The sequence below is a fragment of the Leopardus geoffroyi genome, chromosome D2, assembly GCF_018350155.1.
Source record: "Leopardus geoffroyi isolate Oge1 chromosome D2, O.geoffroyi_Oge1_pat1.0, whole genome shotgun sequence".
Lineage (NCBI taxonomy): Eukaryota > Metazoa > Chordata > Mammalia > Carnivora > Felidae > Leopardus > Leopardus geoffroyi.
The window spans coordinates 47361771-47384114 of record NC_059334.1 but is presented as its reverse complement, the minus strand read 5'-3'; the positions used below and the strand labels follow the sequence as shown (position 1 = coordinate 47384114).

Genomic DNA, 22344 nt, shown 5'->3' with positions numbered 1-22344 from the left:
GCAGAATCCCCGAGCAGCTTGCTCAACTGCATGCAAATCCAGGACTGGCCATATGTTCTCTGTGTTCTGGCCCATCCTGTGGCCTGTCATGAATCCTGGTCTGTGACCTCTGCTCCAGCTCTCAGAGCTTCATTGCTTAAACGGAGACCCAAGCCCCTACCTCCAACACTCAACCAAGTTCTCTACCATTTGAACCTGCAAAGCCCATGCATCTGAGTCACAGGTGTCTCTCAAAACTTCAAAAGCAGTTTTGATTCTAGTTGTGGGAGAGGGTTTCCTCTGCTTCTGTCCCAGACTCCTCACATACCACTGAACTCATCGACCCCCGTAATCTGGCTCGGCTTCCACCATCCTACTGAATTGGCGTCCCCCCCCAGGACTTTTCCAGTAGCTTCCTAGTAGGAAAACCCAATGGATGTTTTCCAGCAGCACTTGATGCTATTAAAGAATCTTTCTTACATCTCCTCTCTTGGCTTCTAGAACTCTCACTTCCGTCTTCCTCTGCTTCTGTGGTTGGCTCCTGTCTCCCTCTGTAGGAGACTCTTCCTTGACCCTACCCACCTTCCTGCTCCCTTAAATATTAGGACAGGTGTTCCTTTCACCTTGCAGCCTAGCCCTACTATGTTTTCTACTTATTATACTTTTAGTCCAGGCTTCTAAGTTGCCATGAACAGAAGCATACTCAAGCTAGCTTGGGCAAAAGTGCTGACTGGACTCCCCGGGGCGGTGGGGGGGTGGGTGGGAGGAAAGGGGGGCAGGAAGGACAGAGCTGAAAGGAACCTGAGATGTCTGATTCCATCCCATTCTCCTTCCAGCTCCTTCCAGTGAGTCTCTCCAGCTCACTGTGGAGGCCAGCCCCCCACCTCCCCCAGCTTGCCTGCCTTTTGGGCATTTACCTAACCGCTTCTTCCAGGTGCCAGGGGCTTTACAGAGGTACTTTCCTGTTGACCCAGAAATTCCACTTCTAGGAACTTAATCTTAAAAACCTAATATGAGAGGTACATCAGGGTTTTGGTTTGTGAGTCCCCATCACAGTCACTTGTGAAAGGAAGCAGAAACATTTTGAGTAGCCAATGATAAGGTACTGTTAAGCCACTTACATTGATATGATAAAGTTTTGTCACTCTCTCCCTGTATTTTTATTCTTTCTATGTATTTTGCATTTTCTATGCTATTTCATTTATTTACCTTTTAATGTTTATTTATTTATTTTGAGAGAGAGAGAGAGAGAGAGAGGGAGAGAGAGAGAGAGAGAGAGTTTATTTATTTTGAGAGAGAGAGAGAGAGGGAGAGAGAGAGAGAGAGAGAGAGAGAGAGAGAGAGAGAGAGAGACAGCACACAAGTTGGGGAAGGGCAGAGAGGCGGGGAGAGAGAGAATCCCAAGCAGGCTCTGCACTGTTAATGTAGAGCCTGACACGGGGCTCGATCTCACGAACTGTGAGATCATGACCTGAGCTGAAACTGAGTTAGACACTTAATCGACTGGGCCACCCAGGCGCCCCTTCTGTGTTATTTTAGATAGGACTCAGCACAGAGCTCCAGCCCTCTTTGAAGCTCCTTGTGACCTCCTCAGGTTGGCTGAGTTCTTTCTCTGTGTTTCGAGTACTAGGCGCACTCTCCTATTGGTGCAAATACCATGCAGCTCTCTGATTTCTTGATGAGGCTTTTAAATCTCCATTGTTCTATTTCTTACACTTAGGAGAGTGCTTAACGTGGCTGCTAGCTATGTTGTAAATGTCTGTTGGCTAAAGAAATTTGTCAGCAGAGAAATATTGTTGCTAAGTTCAAACATCTGTAGCTTTTTGCTACATAGAAGGTTAAAGGAATGCTTTCAGATTCTCTTTTACTTTCTTTTTTAAAAAATTTTTTAGTTGATTTATTTATTTTGAGAGAGAGAGACAGAGACAGTACAAGTTGGGGAGAGGCTGAGAGAGAGGGGGAATAAGAGAATCCCAGGCTGGCTCTGCACTCTCAGCACAGAGCCCAAAGTGGGGCTTGAACCCGAGATCATGACCTGAGCCCAAATCAAGAGTCGGACCCTTAACCGACTGAACCACCCAGGTGCTCTCCCCCACCTTTCACTTTCTGGGCAGTTGGCATTTTCTCAATCAGATTGGTGTTAAAGTTGATTACTGGAGTTTAAGAAACGGATGAACGTTGTTATGGGCTCAATATCGGTGTTCCCCCAAATTCATGTGTTGAAATCCTAGCTCCTAATATGATGGTGTTAGGAGGTGGGGCCTGTGGGAAGTGATTATATCATGAGAATGGAGCCCTCACCAATGGGATTAGTTTCCTTATAAGAAGAGACCCCCGTAAGAGCCTGCTTGCTCTCTCTTTGTTCTCTGCCATGTGAGGCTATTAAGAGAAAACATCTCCAAACTAGGAAGAGAGTTCTTACCAGATACCAATCCTACCAGCGCCTTGCTCTTGTGAGAAGTAAATGTTTGTTTCTAAGCCACCCAGTCTATTGTGTTTTGTTATAGCAGATTGAGACATATATGATCATGGTTTAACTTCAAAAAAATTATCTTGAGGTAATTGTAGGTTAATATGTATTTCTAAGAAGTGACAGAGATCCCTTGTATCAGTTTGTACCCTTAACCCAATTTCTCCCGATTATAACATCTTGCAAAACTACAGTACAATATGGCAACCAGGATATTGACATTGATACAGCCAAGATACAGAAATTCCCATCTCCACAAGGGTTTCTTATAGCCAAACCCATCAACTCCCATCAGCTGATAGCTTCCCATCAACTACTCCCTCCTTGACCTCTGGCAATCACTAATCTGTTCTCCATTTCTATAATTTTGTCATTTCAAGAATATTATATAAGGGCGCCTGGGTGGCTCAGTCAGTAAAGCGGCCGACTTCACCTCAGGTCATGATCTCGCGGTCTGTGAGTTTGAGCCCCACGTCGGGCTCTGTGCTGACCACTCAGAGCCTGGAGCCTGTTTCAGATTCTGTGTCTCCCTCTCTCTGACCCTCCCCCATTCATGCTCTGTCTCTCTCTGTCTCAAAATAAATAAATGTTAAAAAAAATTAAAAAAATAAAGAATATTATACAAATACAATCACACAGTATGTAACCTTTTGGGATTTTTTTCCCCTCCCTCAGCATAATTCTTTGGAGGTTCCAGATTGCTAGATATGTCAATAGTTTGTTACTTTATCACTGAGTAGTAGCTGGGGCGGGGGTGGAAAGACTCCAGTTTGTTGAACCATTCACCCACTGGGGGACATCTGGGCAGTTTCCAGTTTTGGGCTATTGCAAATAAAGCTGCTATAAACACACATGTCCAGGTTCTTGTGTGAACTTAAGTTTTCATTTTCCCAGAGTGCAATTGCTGAGGTGAAGGGCATTTGTAGATGTATCTTTTAAGAAACTGCCAAACTATTTTCCAGGGTGGCTGTACCACTTTACATTCTCACCAGCAATATTGTTGAGTGACCCAGTTTATTCATATCCTTGCTAGCATTTGGTATTGTCACTGCTTTTTATTTTAGTCATTCTGATATGCGTGCGAGATAGTTCACTGTGATTTAAATTTGCATTTGTCTAATGGCTAAGGAAGTTGAACATCTTCTCCTGAAGTTGTTTACCACCATATATGCTCTTTGGTGAAATGTCTCTGTACATTTCTGCGCATTTTCTAGTAGGATTGTTTGTTTATTTTTTATTGTTGAGTTCTGAGAGTTCTTTATCGTCTACATACTAATCCTTTGTTGGTTGTACAGTTTGCAAATATTTCCTCCCTGTATGTAGTTTTGTCTTTTCATCCTCCTCATATGGGTGTTTACAGGGCAAAAGTTTTTAATTTTGATGAAATCAAATTTATCACGTTTTCCTTATATAGATAATGTTCTCCATATCAAGTCTAAAAATTCTCTGCTTAGTCCTAGATCCCAAAGATTTTTCTCCTCTGTGTTCTTCCCCAAAGTTTTCTAGTTCATATTTTCTGTTTAGGCTTGTGGTTCATTTTGAGTTGATTTTTGGTAACGTACGAAGTATATCTTACTTGGTGCATCTCCTCTGACCTGGCTCGTCCTGACAATGCTCTGCTGTGTCCTTGCCCTCAGATATCTACATATATGCCGTGCTCGTGTGCTGTGTGGGGATTCTCAGCGTCCTACTCTTCACCCTGACCATCATCTGGCAGTCTGTGTTTAGCAAGAGGAAATCCAGAGGTAAGCGGATAGATAAGGTCATGTCTGGAATGGGAGCACTACCAAACCACAGACAGGCGAAGACGCTGGGCAAAGTATAACCTTGTTTGAAAAATGCATCGTGAGTCAGGGATTATTTACCTGTGACTGGTGAGTACAGCGAGTGAGGAGCTGTGTCTCCCTGAGACTCCGCTAAAATCAACTGTGACCACATTTAAATTCCTTTTTTTCTCAGGTCCCTTCCTCCCGCGGTTTCTGGGGGTGGGGGGGGGGTGACCCTTACTCCTCTCATTCTCCCAGAAGGGGCTATGGAGTCAGGTGAACCTGGGTTTGATCCCGGCTCTGCCACAGAAGACCGGTTTTAGATGTATTCCTGAACTGCCCTGAGCTTCAGTTTCCTCATCTGCGAAATGAAATGGGGTAGACACTGCCTTCCTCAGTTAGCACACTGTTGTGAGTGTTATTATTCACAGTACTGGCGCTGTGCCTGGCAGGCAGGTGGGGTTAGGAAGGCTCCGCCCAGCCTGAGTGTTCACTTCCTTCCATCTCCTTTCCTGTTGGCATCCCTGATACCCGGAATGTGTCCTCAGCCCCTTCTTGCTCTGCGTTTTCTCTCTTAATGATTCCTGTTCTGGGAACGCTGATTCTTCTCTTTCTATGAAGGCTGCCTGCTTTCCCTCTTCAGTCCCCACCTGTCACCAAGCCTCAAAGTCACATTTCCACCAGATCCTGTACATTTCCTCTGAACACCCTCCCTGCTGCACCCCCTTGCGGATTCCCGAAATGGGTGCGGACGCTGTAGCTCCCAGAGATGATGTGGGTGATAGCTGGGCTCTGGAATTAGGCTGGCTCTGGTTCAGATGGCAACTCTTCACTTACCAGCTGATGACTTACCCGCTCTGCCTCACCTTTCCCATCTAAGTAATGGGAATGCAGTAGGGTGCCAGGCTCTTAGGATTATTATGAGGATTAAGTTCAACGACAACAACAAAAACTTTAACACATTCTGACTCTCGTAAGTGCCCTGTGTGTATGATAACTTGTGGTTATGGTTACGCCTAAGAGCAAGGTTACAAAGCTGGGAAGTGTCAGATTTGGTGGCCGCGGTCTAAGGGGACACTCAAACAGGGAAACCAAGCCCTGCTTCCAGAGGGCCTCTTTGCTGAGGCCGAGGTGCGGGCAGGGCTAAGGGGACCAGGGAGGGAGGGGGTGCACTCAGGGACCAGCCTGCAGGACGCTGTTTGCAGCACAGAGTTAGGAGACAAGGGGAGGACGGTTCCAGAACTTTCAAGAGCTGTAGCTGTGGGAGAAGGGTCACCAACAGGAGCTGCGGAAGAGGGACCCAGGCGGTGCCAAACCAGGAGGCCGCAGGGAGGGAGCCAGGACTATGCATTCCTCACCCTTTCCTTCTCCCTCCCTCCTCTTCTGCTTTGCTTTGGTCTCACAGACCCCAAGCCAGAGGGCAGGGCCTGGAGGTCAGCCTCCAGGCCAACAGAGATCCTGAGAGGTGCACAGAGACACTTGGCACACTCAGCTCCAGGGACAGAGCAAGGCCCGTGGCCACACCTTTCTCCTTCACAGCTCATGCCACTCCCACTGTGCTCCGCACGGTCTCTGTGGAGCCCGAGAGCTGCCTTCATCCTCGGTATCTGCCTGCCTTGTCAACAGAGCCGGGGCTTTCCCCGGCTCCGAGGCTCCGAGACCTTGCCCACGTTTACGGGCTTGCGGCACGTGTTGCACACGTACAGATGCGCTCGCTGCCCTTGCAGACGACGGGAGTCACGGGCCATTCGCCTCCTCCCTTCTCCTTGGAATTTGGCGTGCGACAGCTGCTCAACAAATGGGGAACAAATGTGTCTGTGTCCCAGCTGCTTTGCTCCCACCTGTTGGAGTTCGGAAGCCGCCTGGGCACTCTCCAAGCCCGTTTTGCTCCAAAGACACCTCTGCCCGTGTTCAGGAGCATGCTAGAGAAGTGTGCCTTGAGCTGCAGATTCTGTTAGGCCTTAGGCAGAATCGGGGAAACAAAGCAAGGGAGTTGGTTCAGGAGACATCCTTCCCCTTCAGGGCCAACAAGGCAGACTGAGACACACCCTCCGGGCTTCACTCAGAGCCGCTAGAGACCCAGATCCCAACTGCCCTCGTCCCTCCCGGAGCGGGCAGGACAGCCTCGTGTGCACCTGCACGCAGTGTCTGAGAGCCTTACCGAGCTGCCAAGAGCTTCGCCTGGGCGCCTGTGGCAGGCCAGACTGTTGTTGCTCACTCGCTCTTTTACGTTCTTCTGTCATCCTCACCATCTGTCTGGAATGACAGTCCCTACTGCAACCGTTTGAGAGAGAACACAGCTGAGGAGCCTGAAAAGTCCTGAAACAAGGGCGTGGCAGAGGCCACGTCCAGCCTGATCCCGAGCCTTCCACATATGTCTTCAAGAAAACCTTCGCCATCTGGGGGCCAGCCTTGCCAAGGAATTTCCCTTCAGCCTTCCATGGTGGTTGTTGCTAAGGTCCTTCCTGAACAGCAGTCATAGCTCCCACAGCTCCTAGGGAGCTGGCCTTCTGTAGCCCTGGCAGGCAGGTCCTGCCCCACGTGGCCTAGGAGCCAGGCACCTCCCCACCGCACTGTAGAGCCAAGGACAGAGGACTGTGGTGGGCTCAATGTTACCCCTCAGCTGGACCCCAGAGCCTTAGAGCAGCACTGCCCGGACCTTAAGGAGCAGATGGTTCCCTGGGAAACCTGCTCAAATGAAATTCTGATTCAGTACCTCTAACGCGATCCCAGATGGTGTCACCACTGCAGGTGTGAGGCCACACTTTGAGTAGCAAGGCCTTAGAGCCGGTTCTTCTGAACTCTGTCCTGCTCTGTCCCTCCCTTCTGTCACAAGTATTCCAAAAGGATCTCATTACTCTCTGGAAATGAAATTCATAGATGAGATATGCTTGCTGAACCCACAAATATAGAATCAGGCTCAGACCCCCTTGTCATATGGACATGGTCTGCGTTTTCTATGCAACCATGTGTGTGTTGGGCCTTTTGCACCCTGGCCACATGGAGGGAGGCTAAGCTCTCTTGCCTGTGTGAGAACCACACAGTGTCCAGGTTCATGGGCTGCTCGCATACATATGCAAAGCAGAGGTGAGCCCAGCACCTGCTCTCCCGCTCCCTTGGCAAGATCTGTCTGAAAAGAGGATATCAGAGTAGCTGTCCCCACTCCTGACGAAATCCCCTGGAGGGGCCCTGAAATAAACAGAGCCCATCCCGGAAGCCGGGAGGCCAGAGGGCCAGTGTCCTTCTCTCTCAGCCTTCCTGCTGCCCTGCCCTCACCCCCGGCCTTGCGCTGCCTCGTTTTCCTGGGGTGCTCGTTATTCACGTGAGCTGGACTTAACTGCTCCCATGTGTTACTTGCCTTCCACTTCCTCCCAAGCTGTGAATCTTCGTCCTGGCTCTTTGTTAGTGCCAGGGTACCTGGAACTTCATCCCAGAGCCTCTGCAGCTTTGACTCACCCTGGAAAGCACCAATCCTGATGGCTCAAGACCAAGCCCTGAGTTATTCTAATGGTTCCTCAAGCACACTGGTTTCGAATGGCCTTTACTTGTTCAGGAATTCATCCAGACTCGCTGCTTTGAGGTGGCCCCAACAATCCCCCAACCTTCTCCGTCTGAGCTTTCAAAAGGGCAGTTTTTAAAAAATGTTCATTTTATTTTTGGGAGAGAAAGAGAGAACATGAGCAGGGGAGGAGCAGAGAGAAAGGAGGACAGAGGATCCGAAGCAAGCTCTGCAGTGACAGCAGAGATCCTGATGCGGGGTTTGAACTTACAAACCGTGAGATCGTGACCTGAGCCGAAGTCGGATGCTTCATGGACCGAGCCACCCAAGTGCCCCTTAAAAGGACAGTTTTGAAGGCTCACTAGACCCAGATGGAAAGAGAGGGGCTTAACCCTGTTGTCTGTGCTCTTTGTGGCATCTCGGTCTCTGCTCTTTGTGATATCTCTGCTCTTTGTGATATGCTGGAACTCTAGCCCTGGAACAGGGCTTCCTAGAGCTTGCCAGATAGATAGCGAGATATCTTGCTAGATAGCCCTGCATCAGGCTCTGAACTAGCAACACAGGGCCTGCTTGAGATTCTCTCTCTCTCTCCCTCTGTCTCTGCCCCTACCCCACTCATGCTTCTCTGTTTCTTTCCAAACAAATAAATACACTTTCAAAAAAAGAAACTGTGGGAAATTGTATATTGTTCCTTTTTCTCCTTGAACTTTTATCGTCAAGCCACTTCCACCACAAGATTTTATCCCACTTTATTGCAGTTGTTTTTGTTCATACTTCTCTGTAAAAATAATGTTTATAAAGATTTTAATTAAGGATTTTAAAATTTCCTTATTCCATAAGTTTCTAGGTATTCATTGTTTTTGTGTTGAGTTACCAATATTACATAATTAATGAGATCTGGAAAACGGGTATAAAGAATCAAAAACCTATGATGATATTATCAATTTTGGTAATAACCAGAAGGAGAACATTTCATCAGAAATGTATTTTCATTGAAGTAGATTTGTAGTTTACTTCATATACCCTTGTATGAATTTGCTTAGTAATAGAATTCAGCAGCAAATCTATTCCTACTTTTTACATAGATGCTAACCCTGAAATACCTCATTCCGCATAAAAAGAGGCAGGAATGGATGAAGTTTTCTTTATACTATTCAGTATTTTGTGTACTACGGAGTTACATGTCCGAAGTCATATAGTGATCAGTCATTGAAAATGATTTTTAATACTCTCCCAGCTGACAACTGGATTAGGTTATTATTTAATCCTTGCTGAAAGCAAAGTATTGGAAACTTCTCTGCTGGTGAAAGGTTTAGATGCCCAGCCATTGGTCATTCGCTTTCTCAACACCGGCACCAAGGTTTCAAATCATTTCTTGTTTGGTGCCTACTATTTACCCTTAGTACAAGTCTCCATAGTACAAGCCAGGATGGGTGAGAGGCATGCGTTCAATTTTGTGCAGAGAAAGGATGATGTGATGAGGAGGGAGGGAAAGGAATACAGCCAGAACTCAGGCATGTTTCAGGAGAATGAATTCTGAGGAAAGAATACCATGCTAGGTGAGGACCTAGAAACTGCTTTCCTCAAAATTGCTCTTCCTAAGAGTGCCCAATGGTGTGCAGATCCCAGACTAATGATCACTGATCTATTTAATACATCTAGAGTAATTCCAGGAATATATGAATTGTTCAGTAACTACTAACTGTGGTTTTATTATTGCTGCATCTGGAAGTTATCCCGCACAGAGCAGGTGCTCAGTAAACAGAATGCAGAAGGAATGTACATACTAATAAGGGGTTGGAACAGGTGAACCTAAAGAGCCCTCTCTAATGTTGAGATTCTGTCATGCTGGTTTGGAACCTGCCCTGGTCACCTGCAGGACAGATCACGCCAAAGTGTCATAGCTTAAAACATCAATGATTTTATTTGCTCACAATTCCATAGGTCAGCACTTTGGGCTGGGCTTAGCTGAGCAGTTCTTCTGGTCTTGGCTGGAGTTGCTCCTGAAGCTGCGGTCTTCTGGTGGATGAGCTGGGGCCTGGCTGCTTTGGGGCATCAGCTGGGGAGACTTGTGTCTGTTCCATGCGGTCTCATCTTCTAGTAGGCCAGCCAGGCTTCTTTACGTGGTCACAGAAGAGTTCCCTATGACAAGAGAGAGAAAGTGAGCAAATATCAGGGCACAAGGGCCTTTTATGCCTTTGCTTGTGACATACTGGTTATTGTTTCATTGGCCAAAGCACATCTGGTGGCCAAGCCCTGGGTCAGCGTGGGAGGGACTTTCACAGGATTATAGGTAGATACAGGGAGGTATGATTCATGGAGCCATTGGTGTAATGATCCACACCCAACTCCAGGGCCTATGGCTTTACTTCTGCTTGAGATGAACTCAGTTGTGAGCATAGATTGGACACTTATTTGGATAACTTCCTGAGTATTCTTATATTTCCTCTGCAGCTAAAATCTGTTTTTTTTTTTTTCTCAATGAGACCTACTGTGGAGGATGTCTTGCTCTAAGACTGTTTTTCCAAGGACCCCCACTTAGTCCTGGAAAAGCACTGATCAGAGAATGAAAATCCATTTTACAGAGAGGAGCACCTAAGTGGAAATAGGTTTCCCCAAAAGGCTTTCTCATGACTGAGGTAAAACTTTGAAGTTGGGTGACTCTGTTACTCTAGGACCTTTCAGGTTAGAACCCACCTCAACCTAGCTTGGCAAAAAAAAAAAAAAAAAAAAAAAAAAAAAAAAAAAAGAATGTTTTGGGTTAACAAACTAGGAAGTCTAAGGTATATGGCTTCATGCCTGACTCAATCCAGGAGTATAACACTATCAAGTCACTGCAGTGTCCCTACTATAGTTCTGCTGTACTCATCCACAGAGAAGTATGAAAGCCCCAAGAGGTGACTTGTATCAACATCTGGGCAACATTTGGGCACCTGCATTTCCTGGTGATTCCTGGAGCTTCTATATCTAAAGTAACATTTATTTATCATCTTCTATTTTTTTTTTTAACAGTGAGACATTATTTGGTGAAATGTCCTCAGAACAGGTAGGAATATTTTCTTTCTTTCTTCAAACGAAACTCTTTGATAGTTTATTTTCTATCGATATTACCAAGAAATTGGTTAAATATGTATCTTTGCCTAAGGGGTCTGCATGTTGGTCTGCACGTTGGCCTCAAAATGTGTGTCCTTCATGCCCTTGCATGTGTCTAGATTCCATGCTCTGGTTATCACCCCCAGAGGGTCCAAAGAAAATATGGCTCATGCTGGTTCAACATACATGCTGGAGGAAGCTTGACGCCTGCTTTTGTAGAACCGTGTCCCCTGTTTAGGAAGAGGCTAGCAGCTTGGACTGAACCACTTTGATGCCTTCTGACCACAAATACTCCTAATTCCCTTTCACCAATGTCTGCTTGTCCTATGCCCCACTCTGCAGAATGTGGCCATTAGTAATATATGTGGTAAGATGCTAGCTTTCTAGCTCGTGGAATACACCTCACAGGAAACATAACGGTTATAGTAGATATTGCAAACTCATACTGTTTAGAAACTTGACACTTCTGGTCTAGACACAATGGCATAGGTCAATTTCTCCCTGCTCTTCCCTGCGAAGCACAACCATAAACCCTGAAAATAATATCAGAGACAACCAAAGGAGGAACTCAAAGGTGGTAAGAAAAAAAATTATGAGAGCCAAAGACAAAGAAAAAAATCCTAAAAAGAATCAGAGAGAAACCATGCATGACCTACATTTGTGCAAACACAAATTTGAATGACAGTGAATTTTTCATCTGAATCCATGGAAGGCATAACGACCACCAGCAGCTCTGTTGTGGTAGAAGGGGGATCATGTGACTTGGAGCAGTGTGCAATGCTCACGTTCAGCAGCATTGTCAGTGGAGGTGACCTTCTTAGGGGTATCGAACAGGGAGGTCCAATGACTTGACTAGCCTGAACTTTTGGTCACATTTGGGGCAAGTGTGTTTCTGGCTGAGGCAACGTGCATGTGCAGTGGAGAATGGAGAACACCCAAAAGAAGAGAAAAATACCATGCAAATAGTAACAATAAGAGGGATGGTAGTTAAATTAATAGCAGATGAGACATAATTTAAGGCAAGAAATATTACTGGAGACCAAGAAGGAAATTTCAAATTATGAAAGAACAATACACCAGGAAGATACAACACATATAAATGTATATGAGCCTAACAACGGAGCCTCAACACACATGAAGAAAAATAGAAAATTGAAAGTTGAAATTGATGATTCTAGAATAAGAGCTGGATATTTCAAGATCCACTCTCAATAATTGATAGAATACCTAGACAGAAATTCAAGGGCACAGAAGATCAAGCAATTTGACCTGACACATAGAGTAAGAATACTCTACCCAATGACCACCTACCACACCTTTCAAGTGCACTGGGAGTATCCTCCAGGATAGACCAGATGTGAGGCCAGAAAACAGATTTGTATAAACTTAAAAAGTTTATGTATGTAAGAAATCATACAAAGTTTGTTCTCTAAGCAAAAGAATTAAATATAAACTAATGACAGAAAGAAATCTGGGAGAATCCCAAATGTTCTGAAATTTAAAACAACACACTTCTAAATAATATGAAGAAGAAATTATAAGAGAAATTAGAAAATATTTTGAATTGAAAAGAAATGAAAACAAAACACATGAAAACTTACAAGATACGCTGCTAAAGCAGTGCCTAGAGAAAGAATTATGGCTTTAAATGCCTGTATTAGACAAGAAGAAAGATCTCAGATCAATATCCTAAGCTTTCACCATAAGTAACTAGAAAAATAAGAGCAAGTGAAATCCATTGTAAGCAGAAGAAAGGATATAATAAAGATTAGAGCAGAAATTGATGACAGGGAAAACACACACACACACACACACACACACACACACACAGAGAAATCAATAAAACCAAAAGTTGGTTCTTTGAAAAGATCAATAGAATTGACAAATCTTAAGTTAGACTGTACATGAAAATAAAAAAGAAAAAGCCAATTACCAAATCAGGAAGAAAAAAGGGAATCGCTACAGACTCAAAAGTTAACAGCATTATAAGAAAATATCATGAACACTTTTATTCTAAAAAATAAGACAACATAGATGAAATAGAAAAACTCTTAGAAAGACACAAATTATCTAAATTGATTTAAAAAGACAGCTATAATCTGAATAAACCTATAATAAATCAAGAAATTGAATTGTTAGCTAAAATCTTTCCAACAAGAAAAGCCCAGGCCCATGTTGCTTTACTGGTGAAATATATCGAGAATTGAAAGAAAAAATAATACTAATCCTTCACAAATTATTTCAAAAAGTTTGAGAAAGCAGTCTTTTCAACAAATAATGCTGGGATAAAATATATAAGGAACTCTTACAACTCAATAATGAGATGACAAATAACACAAAAATGGACCAAAGAAAAGAGATTTGAATAGATATTTTCCTGAAGAAGGTATATAAATGGCTAACAAATTCACAAAAATATATTCCGTTTCGTTGGTCATTAAGTGGTACAAATACAACTACAATGGCTGTAAAAAGACAATGATGTCAAGTGTTGGTGAGGATGTGGAAAAACTGGAACTCTGTTCATTGCAGGTGGGAATGTAAAATGGTGTAGCTGCTTTGGAAATCAATTTGGTAGTTTCTTAAAACATTCAACATAAACTTACCATATGATTACCCAGAGATTTGACTCGTAGGTATCTGCCCAAGAGAAATGAAAGCATATGTCCACACAAAGACATCCATGCAGTTGTTCACAGCAGCTTTGTTCATAATAACCAGGAGATGGAAACAATCTGAATGTAGCCATCAATTGATGAATGGATAAACAACATTTAGTAATCCGTTTGATGAAATACAATGCGGTAATAAAAAGGGACAAACTGCTGATACATTCTGCACATGGATGAACTTCAGAAACATTATGCTAAGTGAACTAAACCAGATGCAAAAAATATGTATTGTATGATACCATTTATCTGAAATGTCCAGAAAAGGATAAATTTATAGGAACTGAAAATAGTTGCTTAGGGCTGAGGGTGGGCATAGGAATTAACTATAAATGAGCAAGAGGGAAATTTGGGGGGTAATAGAAATGTTCCAAGACTGTAGTGTAGTGATGGTTGAGTCATACACTTGAGATCAATGACTTTCATGGGGAGCAAATTATGCCTCGATAAAGGTATTTGTTTCTTCTTAAAAGTATGTGCCCCCCCCCCCCCCACAGAGCCCTAAGGACTGGCATTTCAGATACGGGGGGAGGTTATGGCTGGGGAGCCCAGAGGCTGTGAGGAACCAGCCTGCCGGTGCTTCTCAGGATTTGCCTGCTGTGATCTACTGTGTCCCTTGCCTCGCTAACAAGGAGTGCCATTTGGGCCCCTCCCTTCCTCTCCCTTTGGTAATAGGGGTAAGACATGCTCCTACTCTGAGCTGGTACCAAGGCTAGACATATAGTAAGGGTGTCACCCTAGTCTTGTGGGCCTTAGAGTTTGGTCACCCCCGGCCGTGGGATACCTACCAGAGGTCAGTGATGACCACAAAGTCCCATTCAGATGCCACCCCTCTACCAGCTGGTGCTGTCTGTGAATCTGTGAGTGCCTGAGTTAAGCTCTCTCCAGGGGCATGTCTCCTGTCGGGCCAGCCACAGATCTACCTCTGGAAAGCCTGTCTTTACTCCACTGCACCCCAGGACCATGTAGGGGTGCCCCGCCGACTTGTATTCATCTTCCCAATTAGGACCTCAGGCTGATTTGACTCAGTGAAGCCCAGATTCCTTGCTAGTGAACTGGTCGGTCCCTTGCCTTTCAACTGGTTCTGGCCTGAATTGTGCTCTGCCTCTGCAGCCCACACAGAGGCTCCTTCTGTCCCTGTCATGTTGGGGCCTCCCGACCCCAGCTCCATCCGTGCAATGGCAGTGGGCAGCTGGGCCCCTGGAATCTCAAGCTATTATTGGGATAAATGTCCTTCTCTGTCCTCTGACCACTTCCTCCTAAGGGAGAATGGGCAGAGAGCACAGGACCAGGGCAGGATGCCAGGAATGGAAACCCTTAGGCAGGGGAGGGACCCTCAGGAAGAGGCCACATGCTGGCACTGTGGCTGCGGTCACCAAGAGGAGGGCCTACCAAGTGACTGGGACAGACCTGGAGGCTCTAAGGGATTCCATGACTTAACTGCGAGAAGTTCATACTGAAGGAAAACGAGTCTCGTTTTGAATATGTGTCATCCCCAAAGTCGGAAGTCGCTATCCCCTGGGAGGGGGTGGCCCTGATTTGGGGGTTAGGAAACTGTTTCCTTCCCATGGCTAAGTGCTCTCCTGGAACAGAAAGCTGGGCCAGAGAATCTCAGGGTTCTGTAAGATTTTTCAGCTCCCTAAAAGCAGCTCGAGGAGTGAGCATGATACTCATGGTATCATGAGTCCCGGAAAGGCAGATTTGAAATGAAATGCCACCAACTGCATAGAGCCCCACACCATGACACCTTGTCCACGGATGCAGATGCCTTCTTTCCTGTAGGTCAAGTTTAAGAAAAGTTGCCAAGAGGATGGCCGTGGGCACCAAAAAGGCAGTTCCCAGACGGTAGATTTCCTGATCTGTTGTTTGACCTCTTCTTACGGGTTTGAGATAACCAAGTATTTGCAGATGGGAGAAATTGAAGTGCACATTATGTTCCCTGTGCCAACAGCAGTTCCGACGGAAGATATCCAGGCTTTCTTCATGTTCTCTGGTGTGTGTGCTCTCTCATGGATGAACAGGGGCACAGACTATTTATATGCTAGATAAGTTACAGGCATAGCATTACTGTGGTTTGTGAGCTTTGTTTAAAGCACTTTTCAGTTTTTTCTGAACCATCAGAGATTTAAAAAAAAAAAAAAAAAAACATACCCTGACAGTCGAAGTATGGGATTTAATTAACAATTGACTGGTTCAGAACCTTAGTGTGAAGGCAGAGGTGATTTCAAAGGGAATCTAAAGACACCGGCTCTGAACTTAGATGTGTAACTACTTGCTTCATTTCCATAATACTGAATAGTGGTAGGATTATGGAATTTGTTTTTTCTGTGAAAGGTAATCTTCTGTGATGCTGAAAGATTCTGGGGCCAGGCTGCCTCGGTTCAAATCCGGGCTCTGCCACTGATTGCTGTGTGCCTTTGGCCAGCTTTGCCACCTCTCTGATGAAAGGGTGGGGGGCAAACCTGGCGCATAGTGTTGTTGGCAGGATTCGATGAGTTAGTCTGTGTAAAGTGCTTCCGACGGTCCTGGTAAATGGTGAGCTCTATGCAACTGGTTTTTGTTATTATTCAGTCACACTTGGGTGATTCTTCTGTAAGGGATTTCTTGTAAGGCCTCTTAGGGCAAGGATAAAATAGCACGCAGCCCATGCCCTTGAGTGCCGCATCAAATGGGAAACCTAGAGAAATAAAACCGTGGCAGCATGCAGGTGGTGCCCACCAAGCTGTCACGGGCACCCAGATGAGGCGCTCCTAACCCCGTCCCAGGGCTCTGTGGTTGGTAGGGAAAGCTTCCTGGGTGAAATTCAGGCCAAGTATTGAAGGAGGAGGAAGAGTGTTCCAGAAAAGGGTTGGGCGGGGGTGTGGGGGGAGGCAGCACACGGAAGTGGGGAGGGAGAGGTACAGTGGGTGACAGGCTGGGAGGATGAGGTCACTTCGTCCATGAGGGTGAGGAGCCTTGCAGGTGCAGGGAAGAGCATCAGGGAGGAGAGGCTGGAGGGGGTGGCAGGGCCAGATGCCAGGGGATGGGCACAGGGCTAAGCATCGACACATACCACCTTCTTCATTCCTCACCACAACCCCAAGAGTGGGTGGTGTGATGGTCCCATTCTCCAGATGAAAACTGATATGAAGAGTGTGGCTCGTGGTGAGGTCTGTGCCAGGCAGAGGTGGAGACGTGAGGATGCCCGGGGCCACCTGGCTCCAGGACTAATGCACTGTCCCAGACACACCGGGAAGCTCGGACATGGTTGTGAACACTTCGGGGTTGGCATGCACACAGGTGAACGAGGAGGAGACGCTAGAGAGAGTCAGGGCAAGGGACGCAGAGTGGGAAGGGTGTAGCCACAGATGCCGGGGAGGGCGGTGGCTGCCCTGCGTCCCCCTGACTTTGAGAATCCAATGTGCTCTGGTTATAGGCATCGATTTGCAGATGCATCAGCCATTATTGTTCTTTGCTTGGGTTTTAGCCCACACGTGTGCCGAATGCCTCCCCTCTGGCCACGTTCACCTGAGCAAGCAAGGTGGCGAGGGCCGGGATAGCAGATGCGGCCGTGTGGCTCCTGGCCCCCGTCCTGCATCCCTGACATCCTTGCTGTGCCTCTTATCCTCACCCCACCCCAGCTCTCAGGTTTGGTGTCCCTCCCTAGTCCCCAGGCAGAGGAAGGCATGAGGAGGACCGACCTGTGAGATGGAGCCTCGTGGTTATTCCTGGCATCATGTAAAAAAACATTCTGCCCAGGGGCGCCTGGGTGGCTCCGTCGATTGAGCGACCGACTTTGGCTCAGGTCATGATCTCACGGTTCGTGAGTTCGAGCCCCACATCGGGCTCACAGCTGTCGGCTCAGAGCCTGCTTTGGATCTTCTGTCCCCCTCTCTATGTGCCCCTCCCCATCTCACGCTCACTCTTCCAAAAATGAATAAACATTAAAAAAAAAATTCCCACCTGGATTTGGTGTTAGCTGAAGCCGTGCCACCCAGCAGCTTGACCTTGGGCCACTCGAGAATTTTTCACCCTCCACAATATGGGTGCAAATTTGCTTTTGTCCTTATTGCTCAGGGTCGTGAGGATTCAGTGAGATAGCAGTGGCTGTGGGCTAATTCCTCATAATTACTCACGGTGTGCCCGTGTACCTCCACTTGTGAACACTTTATGGGATTTATTTCTAATCTTCATAAAACCCTGCAAGGCACAAATTAGTCTCCCCAGACTAAGAACAGGAATAAAACTGCCAACTATTAGATAAATAGCTAGCCCTCTGTACTATTTACGAACCTTCTGATTCCAGGTGACAGGAAGCTAGCACAGATGGCGTTACCTAGGAAGGGACTTGGCCGGCTCATCTGACTAGGGGTGCTGCAGTGGTTGGGCCCCAGGGAAGCTCAGTCTGGGAGACACAGTGTTGTTGGGGTGATGGCGTCTATTCCCAGCCTGTCTCTGGGCAGTGCTGCCTCAAGGATTGGCGTATCCCCAGGCCAGGCTGGCTCCCCTTGGGAAGAGAAAGGTGGGAGCAGATGCTTTCCCACCTGGCTTAATGAAGGAATTGTCTCACTTCCTGACCAGCAAATACAACCGCACCCTAGTGGTAGGGGACCGGCCTGAACCAAGCATGGTGGCCAGAGGATGGGTGGGGCCAATCCCACGCAAACACATACCCTCAGTGGTGCGGGCGATAGATGCAGGGCATGTAACCCCAGTGACCTCTCTGCCATTTTTCTTATGACCCAAGACGAGAACACTGCATGGAACCACTAAATATTAATGAGGCATGATCTTACCAGTTCGTATTCATAGATCTTAAATTCACAAACAAAACCAGTGGCCTGGCAAAGCTTCTGTGCAGGCTTCACAAAGCCGGCAGGGACTGCAACGGAGAGCTTTAACAACGGGGCCCCAGCAGAACCTCTCAGGTTGTGTAAGCCATTTATGATAAAAGGCCATGGAGGCTGTGGACAGGGAGGCGCTTTGGCAGCTCCCTCACAAGGGAGCAGCTTTATTCTGATGCTGCTTGGAACGTGCATGCAAAAACCCCATAGGGTAGAAGCAGCAGAGAAGAATACACCGTGACCGCCAAGGGTCTGCTGCTCTTTTCTAGGTGCACCGGTGCTGGCTCAGGTTACAGAGAACTCTGTCATGTCTGGCTCCCTATTCAAGGACTCTGAGAGAGATTCCATAATAATGATGGTAATAATACTGGTAAGATAATGCAGTAGGTGAAGCCCATTAAACGCTCATTGTGTACTACATATGGTTTTATGTTCTTGGCATGTCATATAAAAAAGAGTCATTTCAAGGGAGTCACCGTGAGCGGGTGGTACCCTTTGTCCATCTTGAGAGTGGAGTTCTGCAGCTTTGAGCAGCTCCCGGCATGTGGTAGCCATTAACCTTGAGTAGTCCAGTGGCATGGGAAACCCACAAAGCATGCTCCAAAGCCTAGAGAGAGAGGCTGGGAAATTTGCCCTATTTGCACGAGTCATTGGCCTTTCTCAGTGGCAGCCAACCTGAGGAGGGGGGCTGTAATTGTGCTCCTCCCCCCTCCCCCAGCTTATTGAGATATAATTGACTGTAACTGATAATGACAGTGAGTGGCCGCCGTAGTTGTTGAGATCAGCGTTCCTCCTTCAAGATTCTACACTTGAAGCTGCAGGGTACAGGGTTAGGGGGTGACGAGTGGGCTGCATGAAATCTTGGAAAAAGGAGCACAGAGCTGCTTGGCAAGGAGCTCTTGATCCTCTGGGGACCCGTATCAGGCATCGCCATTGTCAAAACAGAGCTATGTGGGCAGGAGGAAAGGAAGCACGTGGACATTTCTGCAGATAAAACAGGCAGCTAAAGCAATGACTTTCAAAGACAGCGTGGAGAAGAAGGGCTCGAGGGGTGGGGTGGGGTGGGGTGGGAAGAATGGCTCCAGGAAGCAGGCCTGGGGCAAGTGTGGGCAGGACCAGAGCCCGAACACCTTCCTCAGCCCCACTCACGGAGGGCTTTCTGAGCTGAGTTCTTTTGATTGACAGACAACACTTGGCATGAGAGTTCAGAGAGCAGCAAATCCCCTTGCAGCACATGACAGACAGCTGTGTGCCCAGGGATGAGGGTGCCTGCTCATTCAATAGGAAGCAAGATTAAACAGACCTTAAGGAAGCATTTTGATTCATAGTTCCTATTTTGAGGCACAAAGATTTCCCGGGGCCGAAGGAAACACTTGGCCTCTGGGCGCGCGCGGGTTGGATGTACGAAAGTCCCTCAGCGTGAATGGTTAGCTGTACCTCTAGTATTATCCCAGAGACAGGTGGGTGTTAGGACAGTCACTGATGTGTGGGTGAGGACTCGTATGCCACAGGCACTGTGGTTCAATATGAGGGGTGCTTTGATCTCACAGTTAGTTATGGAAGCAAGACGTGGCTGGGTCTTAGTTATAATTTTGTTCTTTGGTGGGATCAGCTCAGTTTGTGCTATTGTATTGTTTTTTTCTACTCCCGAACACTCTTAGCTATAGAGTAGAGACACCAGATTTCCACATGGCCAACCTACCCCCTCCATTTTGACAGGCGACATCACTTATTCCAGAGAATTCCAGGTACAGTAATTGTGCTCCCCTCCTCCTCCTCTGTCCAATCCTAGGCCAAGACGGCCCTTGGTCTTGGGCACCAGCCACAGCTCTTGCCTCCAAGTCCCCAGCGCTCTAGTTGGGCCCTCTTCCTCCCACCCAGGCAGGACTTTAGCTGCTGTAACAGTCCCAGATTTAGTACAGACTTAAATGCAATGGAATGCTGATATCGCCTTTCAGTACCTTCTCTTTAGGGAGCTGGTTTAAGCCCAGAGCAGCCATCGTGGATCTGGCTTGATTTACCCTCTTCCTGTCCTAGTTTTCTTCTTCTCTGTTGTCTGGACTAGGCCCAGAATCCTTGCTTCAGGGCCAAGGAGGCAGGCCGCCCTGGATCAGATCCCACGTCTCCCGCCTGGACCTCTCCGAGGCTTCATTTTCCCATCTGGGAGGGTCGGAGATTATGGATATTGTGCACTTTTCCCAGTGCTTTGCCTAGGATAGAGACACACGTAGCTCTTATTAACTGAAGTTCAGCGAAGTGTAGTTGCTCACAATTTGTTTGATACCTAGCAAAACCCAGGTTGCCTGCTCCATCCGGTGTCCTGGGGCTGCTTGGGGGTACAGCTTCTCCCTCCTCCTTACCCACCTGCTGTGTGCTGTGCTGGTTCTTAGATAACACAACTGTACCTGTGGCAACAGGAGGGCATGCTGTTCTATTTTGGGCAGAAAGATTTTTTGATCAACGTGTAGGTTGAAACTGGTAGACCTGAGGGCCGAGACACGGTGCCAGGAGATACCCAGGCGGCGACATGATCCTCCCTGGGTAACACTGTGAAGCATCGCCCACTGCACTCTTGCACCAGAGATTTGGGTCAGTGCCCCTGAGCTGCTTCATGTCCTGTCTACTTTAAGCCGTGCCAGCCAATCTGACCCTAATAATAACCCTGTGAGTTAGATTGCAAGTGTACTTCTCCCCATTTTACAGATTGGGGGATGGAGGCCCAGGAAGTGAGTGACTTATCCAGGGTCACCTCTCTCGTCAGAGTGGAACCTGCTTTAGCGCAGGCCTTCTGCCCCTTGTCCAGTGCCCATTCACCGGATCCAGCCACCATGTGCCACAGAGCAGAGGTGCCCAGCTTTTGTGGGAGGGAGACGCCTATGAGAGGTGTCTGGGCCAGATGTTTGCACCTGTTACAATACCTCCCCCGTGTGCCAGCCACGCAGCCCTTGTGGGAACCAGAAAGAAAGCACTGCTTTCCAATCGCACACCTCTCTCATTTAGATGGAGTTTCTGGCCCGTTTTCTATCTGTTTTGGTTTGACTGGCTCCAGCAATGCTCACTCCCTTGTGTCTGGGACAAAACACAGTCCTGTTCCAACCTAAGGTATAGAATAACTTTCCTGTAAGTGAATCATAAAGTGGACTTTTCTTTGTCGAAAATTTCGACCAGTCTTGCTGGCTCATTGGGAGAAATAATATTTTGCGAGAGAAATCGTCTGTCACGTCACTGGGGTGACTCATTGTATATGAATTCCCATCATTGAAGTATGAATTAGGGCTAAATTTAGTTCACTGTAGTTTTGCTGTTTTGAAGGAAAATGGTGATGACAAAGCAGATCTTTTTTAGCTTACTGAAAGCCCTGGGTCTGATGGCATACATTTATATAAATGATGTCCCCGAACTTTCACTTTATATTAAAGAGCTAAAGAACTAAGTCCAAGAAAAAAGAAGAGGAAGGAGGAAATATTTGATTCTGCAGGGTTTGAGGTACAACTGGCAAGGACGATCCAAGCTCAGAGGCGGTAGGCAAGAAAAAAAAATATTGAATAATTTAACAAAAAGAAACAGATCACTGTGCGTTAATAGGAAGCCAAAATTCAAAGGGAATTGGGAGGAACGTTTGCACTAAATACGTCCGGCTGATGTGAAAGGTGTGTGCCAATCTTTAAGAAAACTCGAGACCCTAATAAATAATTACAGATGTCCACACATCATTCGTAAAAGAGGAAATGCAAGGAGACAAACGCTGGAAATGTTCATCCTCACGAACAGTCAGAGAAATGCAAGGAAAAGGGAGATCCCGTTGTTATCCGTTGAGTAGTTTTTTTAAGCCGATAAACCAGGTGTTAAAGAGGATGAAAACAGAAATCTCCTCATCCGTTGACCGAGTGGCTCTGAAGTAGGGCTAACTTGTTGGAAATCATTCTGACAGTGCAAATTAAATACCCTTTAAAATGGTCCTCCTCCACGAACTAGTAATTCCAGCTCTAAGAATCTAACCTAACACAAAAGTCTAAGAGTAGAAAACCATTATGCACAAATACAT

General features: G+C 46.6%; 1 protein-coding gene and 1 long non-coding RNA gene across 2 annotated transcripts in view; one reads left to right on the top strand and one right to left on the bottom strand.

The window, feature by feature from the left end:
- VSTM4 (V-set and transmembrane domain containing 4) overlaps positions 1 to 22344 on the top strand; it is a 97758-nt gene that overhangs the window by 36441 nt on the left and 38973 nt on the right. Inside the window, exons 4-5 of the mRNA XM_045437998.1 lie at positions 4087 to 4194; positions 10727 to 10760. Of these exons, the coding sequence (XP_045293954.1) occupies positions 4087 to 4194; positions 10727 to 10760 (142 nt within the window). The remainder of the gene's footprint in view (positions 1 to 4086; positions 4195 to 10726; positions 10761 to 22344) is intronic.
- Positions 8837 to 20348, bottom strand: LOC123576743. Its single transcript, XR_006701561.1, has 3 exons — positions 20261 to 20348; positions 18776 to 18906; positions 8837 to 9856 (listed from the first exon to the last, which is right to left on the bottom strand). It is a non-coding gene; the product is annotated as an uncharacterized LOC123576743 (long non-coding RNA).